This window comes from Delphinus delphis, chromosome 16 (genome assembly GCF_949987515.2).
Source record: "Delphinus delphis chromosome 16, mDelDel1.2, whole genome shotgun sequence".
Taxonomy (NCBI): Eukaryota; Metazoa; Chordata; class Mammalia; order Artiodactyla; family Delphinidae; genus Delphinus; species Delphinus delphis.
In genome coordinates, this window is record NC_082698.1 from 13,752,741 (window position 1) to 13,773,816 (window position 21,076).

At 37.6% G+C, this 21,076-nt stretch overlaps 1 protein-coding gene across 6 annotated transcripts in view; it reads left to right on the plus strand.

Moving 5' to 3' along the window:
• The window catches only part of SHTN1 (shootin 1), a 103,139-nt gene that overhangs the window by 46,296 nt on the left and 35,767 nt on the right, over positions 1–21,076 (plus strand). For all 6 annotated transcript variants that reach the window (XM_060034002.1, XM_060034005.1, XM_060034004.1 and 3 more), the window contains 4 exons: positions 9,430–9,576; positions 11,918–12,071; positions 13,869–13,968; positions 18,452–18,534. In XM_060034002.1, coding sequence (XP_059889985.1) covers positions 9,430–9,576; positions 11,918–12,071; positions 13,869–13,968; positions 18,452–18,534 — 484 coding nt within the window. The remainder of the gene's footprint in view (positions 1–9,429; positions 9,577–11,917; positions 12,072–13,868; positions 13,969–18,451; positions 18,535–21,076) is intronic.

The window sequence follows — 21,076 nt, forward strand, 5'->3', positions numbered from 1 at the left end:
TCATTGTGTGAGTTGATGCTTCCGCTTGCTGTGGAACATTGTCATGTTACACATCCATTATCTGAGCCTTTCACCAGAGTAATGACTTGCCTCTCATGTTAGAGATAAGCTTTGAGCTTCTCATGTTCTGGCCTTAACTTTGTTGCCATGTGGTTATTGGGTATTCCATGGCTCTGGGACTGGTTTCCAGGGAAATGATGAGGCACCAGTTGGCTGAACTGTAACAGCTCATGATATGGAGCTGATCTGCATGAGATTTCCATCATGTGTAAATATTTTGAATCTGTGTGCATACTGTAGGTTCAAGGAAAGTAGCTAAGGAAATATAAAACATTCTTAGGTGGACGTATCCAAGGTGTAGAAGGAAGACAAAGCATGGGGTTATGGGAATGACATTTGAAGATCAGATTATGGTTTTGTGCAGGAGTTTTTCTGTGCTTGAATGTAGCTGTGCTAGCAATGAACTATACAAAAGATTTAGTCTGAGAAGATCTGATTTCAAATATTATGATTCATTTTACTCAGAGAGTTTAATGAAAGGTAAGTATTGTTCTCTTATTTCCTGGAAGGAAGAAAAAAAAAATTGAAGTGTGTTAGAGCCCTTTGGAAAAAGCTGCAGCATACATAAATAATGGAACTTGGGCTTCCCTGGTGGCGCGGTGGTTGAGAGTCCGCCTGCCGATGCAGGGGACACGGGTTCGTGCCCCGGTCCGGGAAGATCCCACGTGCCGCGGAGCGGCTGGGCCCGTGAGCCATGGCCGCCGAGCCTGCGTGTCCGGAGCCTGTGCTCCGCAACGGGAGAGGCCACAACAGTGAGAGGCCCGCGTACCACAGAAAAAAAAAAGAATAAATGATTCAGTCTGCCATCCACTTGGTAGTGATTGGTGGAAACAAGAGTACTGACATGTTAACCCAGAATGAGGAGAGAGAAGTTTGAGGAGGGAAAGCAAGAGCGGTGGCACTTACATTACTGGTAGCATAAGTATTTGCAACAGTGCTCAATGATTGTACAATGTCTAGGTTTGATCTACACAGTAGTGAGAAGAAAAGATAAAGCTAGATTAGAACTAGTATATCTTCCCTTTTCACGGTTTACAAATTCTCAGGTTTTCAACAGATAACTACACGACTTAGCTTAACCAGAGAAGTACCACTTTTGCATTCTGTTCTTTAGTGCATTCAGCAAACATCTGGTAAGCCAGACAGTGTGTAGATAGTGGGAATATAATGATGAAGAAAGCAAATATGATCCTTGCTGTGTTGGAGTGTACAGTATAGAGCTGTAGAAATCAGGTTTTTTTTCCTATTTTCATTTTGCCAAACTTTGAGTATTTGACAGTGCTTTTCTTTTTTTTTTAATTTTTTAATTTTGTTTATTTTTTTTATACAGCAGGTTCTTATTAGTCATCAGTTTTATACACATAAGTGTGTACATGTCAATCCCAATCTCCCAGTTCATCCCACCACCACCCCCTCCCCCCCACCGCTTTCCCCCCTTAGTGTCCATACATTTGTTCTGTATATCTGTGTCTCAGCTTCTTCCCTGCAAACCAGTTCATCTGTACCATTTTTCTAGGTTCCACATACATGCGTTAATATACGATATTTGTTTTTCTCTTTCTGACTTACTTCATTCTGTATGACAGTCTCTAGATACATCCATCTCAACAAATGACCCAATTTTGTTCCTTTTTATGGCTGAGTAATATTCCATTGTATATATGTACCACATCTTCTTTATCCACTCCTCTGTTGATGGGCATTTAGGTTGCTTCCATGACCTGGCTATTGTAAATAGTGCTGCAGTGAACATTTGGGTGCATGTGTCTTTTTGAATTACGGTTTTCTCAGGGTATATGCCCCGTAGTGGGATTGCTGGATCATATGGTAATTCTATTTTTAGTTTTTTAAGGAACCTACATACTGTTCTCCATAGTGGCTGTATCAATTTACATTCCCACCAACAGTGCAGGAGGGTTCCCTTTTCTCCACACACTCTCCAGCATTTGTTGTTTGTAGATTTTCTGATGATGCCCATTCTAACTGGTGTGAGGTGATACCTCATTGTAGTTTTGATTTGCATTTCTCTAATAATTAGTGGTGTTGAGCAGCTTTTCATGTGCTTCTTGGCCATCTGTATGTCTTCTTTGGAGAAATGTCTATTTAGGTCTTCTGCCCATTCTTGGATTGGGTTGTTTGTTTTTTTAATATTGAGCTGCATGAGCTATTTATATATTTTGGAGATTAATCCTTTGTCTGTTGATTCATTTGCAAATATTTTCTCCCATTCTGAGGGTTGTCTTTTCATCTTCTTTATGGTTTCCTTTGCTGTGCAAAAGGTTTGAAGTTTCATCAGGTCCCATTTGTTTATTTTTGTTTTTATTTCCATTACTCTAGGAGGTGGGTCAAAAAAGATCTTGCTGTGATTTATGGCAAAGAGTGTTCTTCCAATGTTTTCCTCTAAGACTTTTATAGTGTCTGGTCTTACAGTTAGGTCTTTAATCCATTTTGAGTTTATTTTTGTGTATAGTGTTAGGGAGTGTCCTACTTTCATTCTTTTACATGTAGCTGTCCAGTTTTCCCAGCACCACTTATTGAAGAGACTGTCTTTTCTCCATTGTCTATCCTTGCCTCCTTTGTCATAGATCAGTTGACCATAGGTGCGTGGGTTTATCTCTGGGCTTTCTATCTTGTTCCATTGATCTATATTTCTGTTTTTGTGCCAGTACCATACTGTCTTGATTACTGTAGCTTTGTAGTATAATCTGAAGTCAGGGAGTCTGATTCCTCCAGCTCCATTTTTTTCCCTCAAGACTGCTTTGGCTATTCGGGGTCTTTTGTGTCTCCATACAAATTTTAAGATTTTTTGTTCTAGTTCCATAAAAAATGCCACTGGTAATTTGATAGGGATTGCATTGAATCTGTAGATTGCTTTGGGTAGTATAGTCATTTTCACAATATTGATTCTTCCAGCCCAAGAACATGGTAGATCTCTCCATCTGTTTGTACCATCTTTAATTTCTTTCATCAGTGTCTTACAGTTTTCTGCATATAGGTCTTTTGTCTCCCTAGGTAGGTTTATTCCTAGGTATTTTATTCTTTTTGTTGCAGTGGTAAATGGGAGTGTTTCCTTAATTTCTCTTTCAGGTTTTTCATCATTAGTGTATAGGAACGCAAGAGATTTCTGTGCATTAATTTTGTATCCTGCAACTTTACCAAATTCACTGATTAGCTCTTGTAGTTTTCTGGTGGCCTGTTTAGGATTCTATATGTATAGCATCATGTCATTTGCAAACAGTGACAGTTTTACTTCTTCTTTTCCAATTTGTATTCCTTTTCTTTCTTTTTCTTCTCTGATTGCCGTGGCTAGGACTTCCAAAGCTATGTTGAATGATAGTGGTGAGAATGGACATCCTTGTCTCATTCCTGATCTTAGAGGAAATGCTTTCAGTTTTTCACCATTGAGAATGATGTTTGCTGTGGGTTTGTCGTATATGACCTTTATTATGTTGAGGTAAGTTCCCTCTATGCCCACTTTCTGGAGAGTTTTTATTATAAATGGGCGTTGAATTTTGTCAAAAGCTTTTTCTGCATCTATTGAGATGATCATATGGTTTTTATTTTTCAGTTTGTTAATATGGTGTATCACATTGATTGATTTGCATATATTGAAGAATCCTTGCATCCCGGGGATAAATCCCACTTGATCATGGTGTATGATCCTTTTAATGTGTTGTTGGATTCTGTTTGCTAGTATTTTGTTGAGGATTTTTGCATCTATATTCATGAGTGTTATTGGTCTTTAATTTTCTTTTTTTGTAGTATTTCTGTCTAGTTTTGGTATCAGGATGATGACTCATAGAACGTGTTTGGGAGCGTTCCTTCCTCTGCAATTTTTTTTTTTTTTTTTTTTTTTTGCGGTACGCGGGCCTCTCACTGTCGTGGCCTCTCCCATTGCGGAGCACAGGCTCTGGACGCGCAGGCTCAGCAGCCATGGCTCACAGGCCCAGCCGCTCCACAGCACGTGGGATCTTCCCGGACCTGTGCACAAACCCGTATCCCCTGCATCGGCAGGCGGACTCTCAACCACTGCGCCACCAGGGAAGCCCTCTCTGCAATTTTTTGTAAGAGTTTGAGAAGGGTGGGTGTTAGCTCTTCTCTAAATGTTTGATAGAATTCATCTGTGAAGCCATCTGGTCCTGGACTTTTGTTTGCTGCAAGATTTTTAATCACAGTTTCAATTTCATTACTTGTGATTGGTCTGTTCATATTTTCTGTTTCTTCCTGGTTCAGTCTTGGAAGGTTATACCTTTCTAAGAATTCGTCCATTTCTTCCAGGTTGTCCATTTTATTGGCATAGAGTTGCTTGTAGTAGTCTCTTAGGATGCTTTGCACATCTGCGGTGTCTGTTGTAACTTCTCCTTTTTCATTTCTAATTTTATTGATTTGAGTCCTCTTCCCTCTTTTTCTTGATGAGTCTGGCTAATGGGTTATCAATTTTGTTTATCTTTTCAAAGAACCAGCTTTTAGTTTTATTGATCTTTGCTATTGTTTTCTTTGTTTCTATTTCATTTATTTCTGCTCTGATCTTTATGATTTCTTTCCTTCTGCTAACTTTGGGTTTTGTTTGTTCTTCTTTCTCTAGTTCCCTTAGGTGTAAGGTTAGATTGTTTATTTGAGATTTTTGTTGTTTCTTGAGGTAGGCTTGTATAGCTATAAACTTCCCTCTTAGAACTGCTTTTGCTGCATCCCATAGGTTTTGGATCGTCGTGTTTTCATTGTCATTTGTGTCTAGGTACTTTTTGATTTCCTCTTTGATTTCTTCAGTGATCTCTTGGTTATTTAGTAACGTATTGTTTAGCCTCTATGTGTTTGTGTTTTTTACGTTTTTTTCCCTGTAATTCATATTTCTAATCTCATAGCGTTGTGGTCAGAAAATATACTTGATATGATTTCAGTTTTCTTAAATTTACTGAGGCTTGATTTGTGACCCAAGATGTGATCTATCCTGGAGAATGTTCTATGTGCACTTGAGAAGAAAGTGTAATCTGTTGTTTTTGGATGGAATGTCCTATAAATATCAATGAAATCTATTTGGTCTGTTGTGTCATTTAAAGCTTCTGTTTCCTTATTTATTTTCATTTTGGATGATCTGTCCAATGATGTAAGTGAGGTGTTAAAAGTCCCCCACTATTGTGTTAACTGTCGATTTCCTCTTTTATAGCTGTTAGCAGTTGCCTTATGTATTGAGGTGCTCCTATGTTGGGTGCATCTATATTTATAATTGTTATATCTTCTTCTTGGATTGATCCCTTGATCATTATGTAGTGTCCTTCCTTGTCTCTTGTAACATTCTTTATTTTAAAGTCTATTTTATCTGATATGAGTATTGCTACTCCAGCTTTCTTTTGATTTCTATTTGCATGGAATATCTTTTTCCATCCCCTCACTTTCAGTCTGTATGTGTCCCTAGGTCTGAAGTGGGTCTCTTGTAGACAGCATATAGATGGGTCTTGTTTTTGTATACATTCAGCAAACCTGTGTCTTTTGGTTGGAAAATTTAATCCATTCACGTTTAAGGTAATTATTTATATGTATGTTCCTATCACCATTTTCTTAATTGGTTTGGGTTTGTTTTTGTAGGTCCTTTTCTTCTCTTGTGTTTCCCACTTAGAGAAGTTCCTTTAGCATTTGTTGTAGAGCTGGTTTGGTGGTGCTGAAGTCTCTTAGCGTTTGCTTGTCTGTGAAGCTTTTGATTTCTCCATTGAATCTGAATGAGATGCTTGCCAGGTAGAGTAATCTTGGTTGTAGGTTCTTCCCTTTCATCACTTTAAGTATATCATGCCAGTCCCTTCTGGCTTGTAGAGTTTCTGCTGAGAAATCAGCTGTTAACCTTATGGGAGTTCCCTTGTATGTTATTTTTCATTTTTCCCTTGCTGCTTTCAATAATTTTTCTTTGTCTTTAATTTTTGCTAATTTGTTTACTATGTGTCTTGGCGTGTGTCTCCTTGGGTTTATCCTGTATGGGACTCGCTGAGCTTCGTGGACTTGAGTGGCTATTTCCTTTCCCATGTTAGGGAAGTTTTCAACTATAATCTCTTCAAATATTTTCTCTGGTCCTTTCTCTCTCTCTCTTCTCCTTCTGGGACCCCTATAATGCGAATGGCGTTTAATGTTGTCCCGGCGGTCTCTTAGGCTGTCTTCATTTCTTCATTCTTTTTTCTTTATTCTGTTCTGCAGCAGTGAATTCCACCATTCTGTCTTCCAGGTCACTTATCCGTTCTTCTGCCTCAGTTATTCTGCTGTTGATTCCTTCTAGTGTAGTTTTCATTTCAGTTATTGTATTGCTCATCTCTGTTTGTTTGTTCTTTAATTCTAGGTCTTCATTAAACATTTCTGGTATCTTCTCGATCTTGCCTCCATTCTTTTTCCGAGGTCCTGGATCATCTTCACTATCATTATTCTGAATTCTTTTTCTGGAAGGTTGCCTATCTCTACTTCATTTAGTTGTTTTTCAGGGGTTTTATCTTGTTCCTTCATCTGGTACATAGCCCTCTGCCTTTTCATCTTGTCTGTGTTTCTGTGAATGTGGTTTTTGTTTCACAGGCTGCAGGATTGCAGTTCTTCTTGCTTCTGCTCAGAAATCAATTTTTGAAGTTAATTTAGTTTACCTTTTTAGTTACAAAAGGAAGATATATACCTTGTAAACATACAAACAATTCTCAAATGTGTAAATTAAAAATTGAACATTTCTTCCTTACTTCTGTTCACACTTGTCCAATTAAAAACCAAAACCAGTACTTCCCTGGTGGTGCAGTGGTTAAGAATCTGCCTGCCAATGCAGGGGACAGAGGTTTGAGCCCTGGTCTGGGAAGATCCCACATGCTGCGGAGCAACTAAGCCCGTGTGCCACAACTACTGAGCCCACGTGTCACAACTACTGAGCCCACGTGCCACAACTAACAAAGCCTCCACGCCTAGAGCCCATGTTCTGCAACAAGAAGCCTCCGCACCACAACGAAGAGTAGCCCCCACTTGCCACAGCTGGAGAAAGCCCGCGGGCAGCAACCAAGACCCAACGCAGCCATAAATAAATGAATAAAAAAATAAAAAATAAACCCTGAAATCAAAAATATGATCCCCCCACAAGGAAGAAACAACTAGTTGTCTTCCTAGCTATATTAAGTTTTTGTATTTCCTCAACATAATTTCAATTTTTGATGACTTCCCTGTAGTTTTTGAGTATATAATTTTTTCTATTTAGTGTAGTTTTTCTTTTCTCTGTTTAATGGTGTGGATACCTTTTTCAACATGTAGTCCCAATATACTGTGAAACTATTATGTAATTCGTGTTGTTTTCAGACAACTCAGATGATGATATTTTAATGTCATTTTGGAAAAAATGAATTATATATTAATAACACAACATTTTCTTCTCATTCTTTGAAAAGATTTAGGAGAATTTCTCTGAAATTCTGATACCAATGATGTTATTTGTCTGGTAAGGGACCAACTTAATAACTCTAACCAACAAGTTCTTACCGTAGCTAAAAACCAAATTCATTAGTGTTTGGTAACTGAATTTTCTTTAAATACATCTTAGAAAAAGCATTATTTAGTGTTTTATTTTAGTATCTTAAAGTCTATAAAAGGTAGTCTAATGACTAATATTTTTCAAGTTACCATTATTATTGAAAGGAATTTCTTTTCTGTATGTTCTTTTCATCTTATTATAATTTAGGGATTGTTACAGGGTTTTGCAAAAGAAATTCATGTTGTTAGCATCCCTAAGACATATCTTTATTCTTTTCTCTCCAGAATAATAGAGTTAAGATAATTTATAATCATGTAAAGTTAAGCAAGTTTTCCTAGTGTTACACAGAAAAGGACATCTGTCCCTTTTCCCAAGAGAGAACCAGAGTACAGAGAAGCAGTGCAGGGAGAGTAATAAAGCACCCTTGGCATTGATGGTCACCTGTGCCCTGCATTGTCTTAGTGCTGAGCTCCCACCTCTGTCCTGGTCAACCTTGCTGACCGCTTCCTCTCTGTTTGCTCCTGGCCTCTGAGCTCTCTTGGCAAAAGGCCTCACTTGTTGGGAAGCCAGAGAATGTCACTTACGTCAGCTGCTTTTTGCTGGCCTTTCATGTTGGCTCTGAGATATTTTCTAAGATACCAGCAAGGGACCCCAACCAGTTAAGTTTTAAGAGGGAAAAATGTATTAAAAATAATTTTTTTAAATAATAGTAACCTGAAATAAGTCATTTCAATTAAACCACTGATCTCAAGTTTAAGATACTATGATGTAATACTGATTACTCTTCCCTAGCGTGTGGACACCTCCCGTCTCACTTTTCTCCAGCCTGGCACTTGCGCGTGCGCACACATTCATTCATGCTCTATCTATACCTGTTCTTACAGAGAAATGAGGTGTTAGATGGAGGAAGAATGTAAATTTCACTTGAAAATGTTGTTGCTCTACTGTAAGATAAGCCTGATATCAGAATTTGAAAAACATTTCATGCTTGGAATCACCCATTGGCTGACTTGTGTAGGGTATTAAGGAAAAGAAATAATGGGTGAATAGAAAATAATTTTGCCTTCAATCATGTAAAGTTGTCAAGATTAAGTTAATAATATATGTAAATTGTTTTATAAAATGCTCAGTAAATATTAATATACCTTTTTCCTTCTCCTCTTTACCCTCTTACTGTTAACTACTTTCGTCACTGGGGAAAGACTAATTTAAGACAGAATCTTAGGTCTAGTAGATAGCAGAGGATGGAGATTAGCCAGATGGTTGAGAGCGTGGGCTTATAAATCAGACAGATCTGGGTTTAAATCCTGATTTTGCTACTCACTTGTGTCTTTGAGAAAGCTGCTTAACCCCTCGGGGCCTCAGTTACCTTATTAGTAAAAGTGGGGTAATAATAGTGTCTACTTGACAGTGGTGTTCTAAGGATTAGATGATAAAATGTATGTAAAATGATTGCCACTGTATCTATCCCATAGTGTTTAGTACATTTTAGCTTTTCATTGCAGATACGTTCGATTCATAGGATTGATGTAAGGATTAAAATAATGTGTATAAAATATTTAGTAGAGTACTTGGCTTAAGTTCTTGATAAATATTAGCTGCTACTGTTAGTATTAATGTACTTTAAAGCAATAATAAATTATTAAAAACTGCAGTGTAGGACTAAACTATTGTATATATACTGTGCTGAGGCAAGGGTAAAGGTTCTAAAGATTATATAAAAGTTATGAATGAAATCATAGCAATCATTACTTCTAAAATCATTATACTATAATTCAAAAATTGCCTTTAACTTTTTAATAAAAACTGCACATACTTTTCCTTTTGTTCCAGTTTCAGTTGAGGAGATGTGTGAAAATGATTGGTATATACATTTTTATAATTAACTTTTGCAGATGTTTATTGAACAAAACAAGCTAAAGAGACAAAGCCACCTTCTGCTACAGAACTCTGCTCCTGACCAGCAGCTTTTGAAAGCTTTAGATGAAAATGCAAAACTTATACAGCTCCTTGAAGAAGAGAGAATTGAGCATCAACAAAAGGTACCAGATTTTCTCCTGGAGTTTTAATACACACACATACTTAAATTGAGAAGAGTCAGTCCAGTAGCTCATAGTTCCATGTTTTGCCTAAGTGACTAAGTCTTTCCAGTCTTTTCACCTTTTAGAAAAAATAACTACCAAATGAATTTAATTTATAGTATCCAACTAAAATTTATGCACTGCTGTAAGCTTTATAATGATCTTTAAACTGTCCAAAGGGTCAGAAGAAGCGAGAGAAAGAGATACAACTCAAAAAGAGCTTGGATAATGCAGTTTGGAAATCTGCATTTCCAAGTTGAGTTGATTGTGTTTTGGGAGACTGCATACACTAGGAGAGTGTATTGTGTAGTGGTCTCAAAGAGCTTGTTGGAGGGCATAGGTTTTATTCAAAGAGGGAGGAAAAGTCCATGTTAGTAGTAATTATTTGCTTAGGGAAAATTTGTGATTTTGTAAACTTGCACAGATCTATGTTTAAAGACTTAAGTGGTTATTTCAATTTGTATGAGTAGAGCTATTCCAGCTGACACAGCCTACCTGTATGTGCTAGGCAGAAAGGATAGTCACCGTGGTGGGTGAGAAAGAGAGGCAGAGAGGAGGAGAGGCGAAGAGGTGGAACAAAGCCTTTCAAATTAAAGAAACCACTTGAGAAAAATTACATCAGTGTTTATACTACTTACAGTGTACCTAGTTTGTGAAGGAAAGGCTGTTAGCTGCCATTTGTTACCACCTGTCGAAGTCTCTTTCAGCAACAATATTGACATTTAATCCTTGGAAGTTCCTGGAGTTTTTAACCAAGTTGGTTGTGAGGTAGAGTTAATTTTTTTTTCTTCCATAAGAAATGTTGGCGTATAGGTAGAGAACCTCTAGATGAATACGTGGTAACTGTGCTTGCCCCTGGGAAAGAGGCCTGGGGAGTAGGATGGAAGGGAAATAATTTTTTTTGTCCCCATATGCAGGAATTACCTTTTTTTTTTTTTTTTTGCGGTACGTGGGCCTCTCACTGTTGTGGCCTCTCCCGTTGGCGGAGCACAGGCTCCGGATGCACAGGCTCAGCGGCCATGGCTCACAGGCCCAGCCCCTCTGCGGCATGTGGGATCTTCCCGGACCGGGGCACGAACCCACGTCCCCTGCATCGGCAGGCGGACTGTCAACCACTGCGCCACCAGGGAAGCCCAGGAATTACCTTTTCAAATGAAGGGAATGAAAGAAGGTTTATTTTTATTTAGCTTATGTTAGAAATTTTGGTTCTGAAAAGTTCTACTACTGTAGTTAACTCATTTAGTAAATAATGCGTGCAAGAACCCAGTAAATTGTATTGAGGATGGGACTAAATTGTTGTGTATGTTCCTTGTTGGGGTAGTGGGAAAGGTACTGAAGATTAGGTAATACAGCAGTCAGTACTTCTAAACGTATTATACTATACTATACAATTATTCTGGATAATCTTTCAGGTATGTGGTTGAAAATATTTCTTACCTGTCTATAAGTTCCCTTGCAGATTCAGCAATCTTTAAAACACAGCTGTGTTGTTTTTATGATTAAAATAAAACAAAATTTTAAAATACAGAAAAAGCTAAAGCAGAAAATTAAGATTAGTTAAAAATCCCATATTTTGGTGCATATCCAAAGTTTATGTAAATTGTAGTTTTATGAATATAGGTTAAACGGAATCATGCCAAGCATATGGTTCTATAACCTGATTTTTTTCATTTGGTAATATATATTTCCATGTCAGTGTATAGTGAGGTTATGTGATTTTTAAATGGTTGCATAGTATTTCATTTAACGAACATAACTATAATTTATTAAATCAGTAATATTGGTGGACATTTAGGTTATTTCCAAGTTTTCCCTGTTATAAAGAACATTCTAGTTAATGTGTTTGAACACTTGTCTTACTATTTCACAAATTCTAAAAGTAGTATTACTGAATCAAGGGTCTTTTCTTCCTTATATTTTTTTAAGGTTTTTTATATTTGTTACCAAGTTGTCCCACCAAATTTTTAATATTACCTGAGTTTTTCTTTTGAAAATGGGCACAAAGGCGTTAATCTGTTTTAAATGAATTTGTTACTTAAATTAAATGAATATTTTACTTTTTCTAGTCACCTTTAAAAATTAAATTATCTGGGACATAAGTCTTCAATAAATTTATATTGAATTACATTGCTGATAGTGATCTTAAGTATTATCTGTATCCTAGGATTTGTGTGGTTTTTAAGATGAATTGTAATCTCTTTGCTATGAAGTGCAAAGTAAAAGGGAAACATTTATTTTTCCCCTTATTTTCCTTGACAGAGGAAAAACTGTCACCACATAAAAGTCTGTTTATAACTTATAGGTCAAAAAATTAGAAGAGCAGCTACAAAATGAAACTCTCCGCAAAGAGATGCACAACCTCAAACAGCAACTGGAGCTTCTAGAAGAAGATAAAAAAGAATTGGAATTGAAATATCAGAATTCTGAGGAGAAAGCTAGAAATTTAAAGCATTCCGGTAAAAGCACTGAGTAGCCTATTATGTCTTATTATTACTATGTGAATCTCTCATGACCAGTACATTTACTAAATGCTATAGAAAAATACCAAGATTTGTTTTAAATTTCTTCATTTCTGACTATTGTAATTCATTAGAACGGTCGCTGTAATCATGTGATTCACAAATATTTAGACTTCTGTTTTGGACTCACAGCCTTTATGAGCATCACATACAGAATTAAGAGACGGAGATATCATTAATGTGGGGAGACCAAAACTTCAGCATTTCTCAGGGCTTCAGAGATGAGTGTTCGTTAAATACTTATTTTATTCATTTTAGGGTGCATTTTTAAAAAGAATTAAACTTTTTAGGTTTATACCACCTACATTTTCAATGTCTAATTATGCACATGAAATAATACTTTCAGTATCACACCTAACGATAAAATGGGCAACAATATATATATTAAATGGAAAAACTTTTAAAACACCAGGAGTTACTTAAACGATTTATTCATTCAGTTCTAGAAGGCTTAACAAGAATGTGTGAGTTGGATTACTACACAGGGATAAGTAATAAGTTTCTGTTGGAAAGTAGGTAATTTAAGGGGGCAGGTTGTTCCCTTTATAACAGCTTCAATATTCACTTCAGATATTTTTGGTTAATTTTATACTAGAATTTTGAAATCTGTACAGAAAAATCAAGTAGGCTTTTTCCTTTAAAAAATATTCAATGCTTTCTAATCCACAATGAAAGTGAATTACAATTTATTTTTTGAAATTGATCTAAAATTAAGAAGTAGTCCATTCTTTTTAGTTATTGTCTGCTGTGTGTGTACCCAGCCATACCCAGTATCCTAGGGTGCTATAAAAAATGTAGAAGAAAAGAAACCATGCCTTTTGTCCGTGAGGATCTCAAACTCCCTTTAGAGAAACAGACACATGCATATGAAATAACTAGAGGATTCTTGGTGTCAGGGAGCCTGGCCCCCACTGCTTATTTAAGTGTTGACGGTAAAAACAAATGCACAAATCATTAGGGTAGTCAGTCATGGAATGTAGAGTGACTGCGCAGAGGGAGAGCTATTCCTGAGTGCAGTACCTGTAGCCCATTGGAGCCCGATTAGAGGCATTCGCATCTGTGATATAAATTCAAATTGAGTTTCTTGAAGTCAGGAACTGTGTCATGAGCAGCACTGAGCATAGGCTCTTTCACATTGTTGGAGCTTAGTAAGAACTTGTTTCATTAATGGCTTGAATGAATAAATTATATTTCCAGAATGCTCTTCCAAAGAGCAAAAAGTTTCTGAGTTAAACACTTGAGAGTCTGAGTCTGGTTAAAATCAAGAACTCTAGGATTTGCAGTTTTTGAAGGAGATTAAGTGGAGGAGGAAAGTATGCTATTAAAATTCATTACTAAATGTCATCTTTAAAATTAATTCTTGGTCTGTATACTTTAAAAGTCAAGTATTAACAATTTCTTAGTGTTTGAGTAGTAAATTCTATTGTTAACAAATATTTCTTCAGCCTACTCTCAATCCTTACTTCCCACCCATCCAGCCATTGTCTTGATTTATTTTTTCTTTTCCATAGTTTGTATATATAGCAAAAAGATGGTAAATTTTTTGTAACATATATAAGGCCTCTCTTACTGATGATAAAAAGTTTAAAGAGTTCTGCAGTTTCATACTGAAATTTCTAACTTTGCTTTAATAAAAGAACTTGATTTTGAGAGTGGTTGTTTTTTCCTTTACATGTATATAAGGTGTTAAGTTGCTTATTTCAGCTCTTTTCTGAATGCTTGCTCTCTGTGCAGTCGATGAACTCCAGAAACGGGTGAACCAGTCTGAGAATTCGGTACCTCCCCCACCTCCTCCTCCACCACCGCTTCCTCCTCCCCCTCCAAATCCTATCCGGTAAGCACGTCCAGGAAGACTGCTTTGCATCAAATGTTAGTCCTTGTATGAGAAACTGAAGTTTATGCTATTGGTACCCTTTTTAAGCAATACGGGCTTAGATGCATCATTTTGAGGGGCGTGGTGGTAAAAAGTATGAAAGATATCAGCAGGTGTTTCAGAGAATTTTCTGAAGGCCAGTATATCATTCCTTTCTTGTAACATATAAAGACATCTTGTGGCCTACAGTGCTCTTCTGTTGTAGGTGTTTAGATTTCATGTGGATGTTCCAAACCAAGGAGCTAGACATCTAAAAAAATTTTTTTGATACTTCAGTTTTAAAACTTCAGTCCATATCATTAGGATTTCCTTTAACTGGAAGATCAAGGAATTTTGAGCTTCTCCAGAACGTTTTCATGTTTTTCTCTCACTAACTTGAATTTGAAAAGCTATGCTTTGTTCAGTTATTTAAAAAATAAAAGTACTGAACTAACAGAAACCTAACAGATCTACTTTAAGCCACTGAAGTAGTTAAGGCAAAATAATTTTTACACGTGATCGATCCAAGAGTCAATTGAAAGAATTTCAGGTATTTTAAATTCTTTCTGTCCTGAGTAGCTAAATCTGTAAGAGGTATTCTGAATTTGACATTTATAATAGGAAATTCATCACTTTGATTTTTTTCTAAGGTCTAGAATTTTGAGCTTGATAAGAAAGGTCACTTCTGTCTGTGAGGAGGGATAACTATTAAAAAATGATTATAATCTTGCTGTTGGCCTTTAATTTTTAGTCTCTGAAACCTTGAGAGCCCTTAGAATTAAAAGTAAAGTATAACAAATAGAATATTTTCTCAAAAAGCATCCTACAGTCACACTGAGAAATGAAAGTAGGACTCAGACTATGTATATCTAAAGCATGAACTCTTATAAGGCCCATTAAAGAAAATTTTCATTGAATAACATGAATGATTTTTATTTTAAGATGAATTTAAGTAGTATAAAATATAATTTCTCAGTAGAAAGAGATTTTTATTTTTTGATAAGGAGTACTTTCTTGTCAAAAAAGTATGTTTGCATTTGTATTGAGTTTCAATGGACTTTGAATCCACTAATCAAGGTTTTCCAACTTTGTTCCTGAGCTGTTTGTTTTACCCTGAAGTAGATCATGGATAGAAGTGGAAGTGGAAGAAAAAGACTAGAGCCTGTGGCTTCTTTAAGTGGCTTTATTGCTTTCCCCTCCTCTTCCTGCTCATTTGACTTAGAGGACAGATGGGAGAGAGTTAAGAGAGGAAAAAGGCATATCTTGGTCATTTTGTAGTAATGGAGTGAAAGGACAGGTCCTGGCCAGGTGTGGCTCATGGGGAAAGGGTAGGGTATATTAGTGTGTTAGGGTTCTCCAGAGAAACAGAACCAATGGGTGTGTGTGTGTGTGTGTGTGTGTGTGTGTGTGTGTGTGTGTGTGTGTGTGTGTGTGTGTGTGTGTGTGTGTGTGTGTGTGTGTGTGTGTGTGTGTGTGTGTGTGTGTGTACATGTGTACATACACATCATATACATAAAAAGAGAATGTATTCTCAAGAATTGGTTCACATGACTATGGAGGCTGACAAGTCCCAGGAACTTCAGGGTGAGTCAGCAAGCTGGAGACCAAGGAGAGCCTGTGGCATTGTTTCAGTCTGAAGGTCAACAGGCCAGGAAGAGGCAGTGTTTCAGTTTGAGTCAAAAGCAGGACAGAGCAGATGTCCTAGTTTCAAGGCAGTCAGGCAGGAGGAATTTTCTTTTACTTGGGGGAGGGTCACCTTTTGTTGTATTCAGGCCTTCAACTGATTGAGGGAGGCCCATCCCACATTAGGGAGGACAGTCACTCAGGCTACCTGTTTAAATGTTAATCTCATCCAGAACCCTCAAAGAAATACCTAGAATAATGTTGGACCATTTATCTGAGTACCCCATGACCCAGTCAAGTTGACTCATAAATTAACCCTCACAGTGGGTGTGAAGAACACTTGAAGAATTTCAAGGTGAATATTTTCCACCTGGGGCAGTTTTAGCCAGAGGTTTGGATGATTGGTCCCAGATGTCTTGTCCTGGTCTTCTCATCTGTCCTGTGAAACTCACACTATCTATTGATATTTTCTCTTTAGTCTAAGCAACATCTTGACAGTTCTTTTTAATATTACAGATGATTTTCCTGTGGACACCGTATCAGTCTTCAACTTATACTTCAGAACATTTAAAGCTAGCACTTTCTCTTATCTACTTAGGTGGTTTGCAGTGTTGGACATATATTCTTAGTTCATTTATGTAAATACATCCAATGTTCTGAGCAGTACAAATAACTTCTTGCTTTGTAATCTTTGTGTACAATAATACACATTCTCAAAACTTCCCCTCAGAACCAGAGATGGGATCATTACAGAATGAGGAGAGGCCTCTGATTAGTGAGAGCCCTCCCCAAACCCCACCCTTCTATGGAAGGTTAACAAGTAGACATTGAATATTCTGTCTTCAGTTGACAGAATGGAAAAAATAAAGTTTGCATCATTTAATTCCCTCACCTTATGGATTAAAATGTACTTGTTTTAAAGTTCTGTGCAAATTAGAAGTTTTGTGAAAATAATTTAATTACATTTTGGGCCACTATGAGCCCAAAGAAGACAAACTAGATGAAGTTAAAAGCTCAGTGACCGATTGTTTCCCAGTTGGTAAGTCCTGGAAACTTCACAGGGTAGAGTAGAATGTAGCACTTTCTTTATGCTATGCTTTGTGGGAGATTGTTCAGTATGTGTGAGAATTTTAAGAAAAGGCAGTTAGGGAGGGGGTTAATAATATAACCAAAGACAGAAGTAAGAAGTGAAAAAAAAACCTAAAAATGATAGTGGTTAAGGAACATCACGTTGTTCTGTCCTCAGAGCAAATAGTACTGTGTATCCAGTTGCCCCTTTTTCTGCAGGCAGCATTATGCCTCTCTTCCCAGTTTGTCTTCCTCAGGACTGTATTTTGTCAAATCCAGTTTACCACACTGAGGACATTCATAATGTAGTTGAAAGAATTTCAGAGTTCTTGATTCATTTTTTTTTTTTTGGTGGGGGTGATAATATATATGTAGAAGTGTACACAAACTTATGTACAGTTTAAAATAATATAAAATGAGTATCCACGTAATCACCATCAAAATCAAGAAATAGAACAATGCTAGTACCCTCAAGTCCTATCCTTTTATCCTTTTCTTAAAGAAAAGGGTTTTTTTGCCTATATACATATCCCTAAACTACTGTAAATACATATACGGTCTGTTGATGACTTTATATAATTGGAATTGTAGTGTATTCCTTTGTGTCTTTTTCTTTTCACTTTATATTATTTTGTAAGATTCATCCATATTATTTTATGTAGCCAAAGTTCATTCATATTCATTGATACGTAACCCACTTTATGAATGTCCCAAAATGTGTTTATCCATTGTAATACTGATAGACATTTGAGTCATTCCCAGTTCAGGGAAGTTATGGAAATTCTACATGAACATTCCTGTACATGCTTCCTGGTGCACAAGTGCTTGCATTTCTGTAATATATATGGAAGTTGAATCACTGGCTCATAGGATATGTCTATTTTCATGCTGAACAGTTTTCTAAAGTGGTGCTATCAATTTATACATCTTCAGTTTGAGAATTCCTGTTACTCCACAAACCTACCAACACTTGATATTATCAGACTTAAAATTTCTTGCCTATTTGATGAGTGTGTAGTAAAACCTCAATGTGGCTTTTATTTGTGATTTCCTAATAACTAAAGAAGTCAAGAACCTGTTTGTTTGTGTGCTGGAAATTTGGACATCCTTTTTTATGGGGTTTCTTGGTTTTGTCCTTTTTTTCTGTTGGGTGTGTGCTTTTTCTCATTGATTTGTAGAGTTTCTTTTTATTCTTTATGATGTCTTTTAATATATGGAGGTTTTAAATTTTCATGTCAAATTTATCATGATTTGGATTTTACACAGATTTTTGAAACATGGACCAGAGAGACAGTGGTCTGAATATATGTTATCCCTGAAGTATCTGGTCTATGTTGTGCAGATTCAGATGTTCTTATGCCCATATTTCGCAAATAGATATTTACCAAAACATCCCCTAATTCTTTTGTCCTTCCCTCTCCCTCAAATGTATTACATAGATAGCTGTTTCTGAATTTTAAATGTGGATATTGAAAGGTTTTCTCTATCTATTTTACTTTGCAGATGTCTCTGCATAAAATTAGTAATAGTGTTAGCAGCCCCCTTCTCCCAGTAACTAGTTTGGTTTTTACACAGTAAAGGGATGAGACATCTTTCTCTTTCTTAAAAATTTAACAGTTTATTAAAGTGGAAAGTAGGCTACTTAAATTCTAGTTATATATTCATGCACTTAGAGAAGAGTTGGATTTTAACTGATTACTTAGAATCTATACATTTTATTTCTTGGATCATAAGGCATCCACTAATCCTGTTGATCTTTTTCTTTCTCCTAAAGATCCCTCATGTCCATGATCCGGAAGCGATCCCACCCCAGTGGCAGTGGTGCTAAGAAAGAAAAGGCAGCTCAACCAGAAACAGGTAATTCTCACCCCACCCCTTTGGTTAACTTTTTGTTGGTGGTGTACAGTTTTTCAACAGTAGACATACTTGTTAGCTCTTTGACTATGAACAGATTGTTGGGGAGAAATGTGAACTTAACAGCTAGAAACATGAACCAAAGAACAGTCATTGTCTTCACGTAGCTTACTGTCTAGAGCGGGTAAACATTCACACATATCACTGTAATGCGAGGGATGCTGGGAAATGTGTTTTCATTAAGGGGTGAGGTACTTTGGGGTGTAAAAGAAAGAGAGGAAGTAATTCCAAATGAGGATTTGGGGAAAGGTCTTAAAAAATATATATATATATAGGCTGTATTTTCTGTGCTATACAATCACCACTCCTTATGTTTATTTTTTTAAATTAGTTAATTAATGAATTTTTGGCTGTGTTGGGTCTTCGTTGCTGTGCGCAGGCTTTCTCTAGTTGAGGTGAGCAGGGGCTACTCTTCGTTGTGGTACACAAGCTTCTCATTGCAATGACTTCTTCTGTTGCGAAGCACGGGCTCTAGGTGCTCAGGCTTCAGTAGTTGTGGCACGTGGGCTCAGTAGTTGCAGCACGTGGGCTCAGTAATTGCGGCTCCTGGGCTCTAGAGCACAGGCTCAGCAGTTGTGGCGCATGGGCTTAGTTGCTCCTCGGCATATGGGATCTTCCCGGATGAGGGATCGAATCCGTGAACCCTGCACTGGCAGGTGGGCTCTTAACCACCGCGCCACCAGGGAAGTCCTGGGGAAAGGCTTTTTAGAGTTGATAGCAATGAGCTGAGACTTTGTCAAGCACTTTCTGTGTTCTCTCTAGTGCTTTGTACTGGAGATACAAGACATAAAGTCACATTTGAGTGGGGCAGATAGGAAGTAAACACGTAATTACCAGTGCAATATATAATTATTTAAATACATTTTTTTGATCAGTACTGTGGAGGAGTGGTTATCAGTACTGATCTAAGAGATTATGGAGGTGGACTACTGATGTCAGCAAGTGAAATTTAAGCTGAGTAGTTGTGGATTTCGAAGGTCAGGGTATATATGGTAAAATAGATCACATAGAGGGGCAACAATTCAAAGGTCCAGAGTGGGGAAGGAGCTTGGCATATTAGGAAACTGAAAGAAAGTTGATATTACTAGAACATGGGGTGCAAGAGAGGAAGTCTACTAGGTAGACAGGAGCCAGATTCTAGAGGCAGTGGTCAAGATTTTGATATTTATCCTAAGGGCAGTAGAAGTTTAAGTAGGAGTGTAACATGATGAGATTTGTCCTTTGTAAAAAATTACACTGGCTGCAGTGAGAGAACAGAGAACAGACTGTACAGGAATGAGAGTGGATGAGGGAAGACTGTTGCACTCATTCAGGTGAATGTTGATGGGGCTGAGATGCGGGTGGTAGTAGTAGAGAGAGAAAGAAATGGATAAATTCAGGAGCTGTTTAGGGAGGTAAAATTCACAGGACCCTGTGATTCTTTGGAGAGGGAGAAGCTGAGGATAATAGGAAGAGATGGGGATGGAGAGAGAAGAGGTTTGCTGCTGAGCAGAGGCCCCAGGTGGGTAGGTGCAGAGTCAGTGCACAGAGCTGTGGGCAGTTTGATGTGGACCCACACTGAGAGCAGAAGCTTGAAATGCTGGCCCCAGATCTTGCGCCTTTATGCCTGAGGACCATAGAACCCAAATTAAACTCAGCAGTGTTTGTTCAACCTGTTTTACTTATGGAGCATGGTAGGTTAGCCTGGTTCAAGCCCAAATGGGTGCAAACTTCTTGGCCCCCTTTTCCTGCCTCCGGGTCTCCTTGCCCCGCCCCAGCCATTTTCATACCTCTGCAGTGCCGTGTTCTCAGACGCCAGGTCTCATTATGTTGTCCTACATCTTATCCCATTTCTGTGCTTCTCCCTGCCTCAGAATAGAATCTCAAACCCTGTCTGCTTAGAGGTGGTTCTCTGCCTTTACTCTAGCCTCATTTCTCATTACATCTGTTTCACCTTATGGCTGGCCCCTTACGTCTAAGCCTTCTGTGCATTTGTTCCTGTCTTTCCTCATTCCAGAATTGCCCTCCTGCCCGTCCTCTAGCAAGGTACTGTTCTGATTCCATGTCTCCCATTCAGGTTTCAGCATATTGTCTGGTGTGTTCCCAGTCTCTTCCTCCTCTTCCTTTATTTATGAGTATTAATAATCCAGAATGAATGGCTCATTACTGTGTGTTGCTATAGCAGTTTACTTCAAATTTTGTTACTGTGAGGATTTAATGTCCCACCCCCCAGCCTCTGCTCTGGTATTGGAGTTATTTCCACATCTCTCCTCCAAACAGATTGCAGGCTCTGTGAGGGTTTACTTCTCTCTGCAGCCTCCCACAGCTTTCATGCATATTGAATGAATCAAAGTTTAGACTTGGTCTTTTCTTCTTAGCAAGAACCTTGCAGCACCATTACAAACGAAAGCTGTCTGATTTTATCATCTGTATGAACTGACTTTCTGCCCCTGCCTCCTACAGCCCCTTGTAATGCAGCTAAAAGGCAAATTCTGCTTTGCAAGGC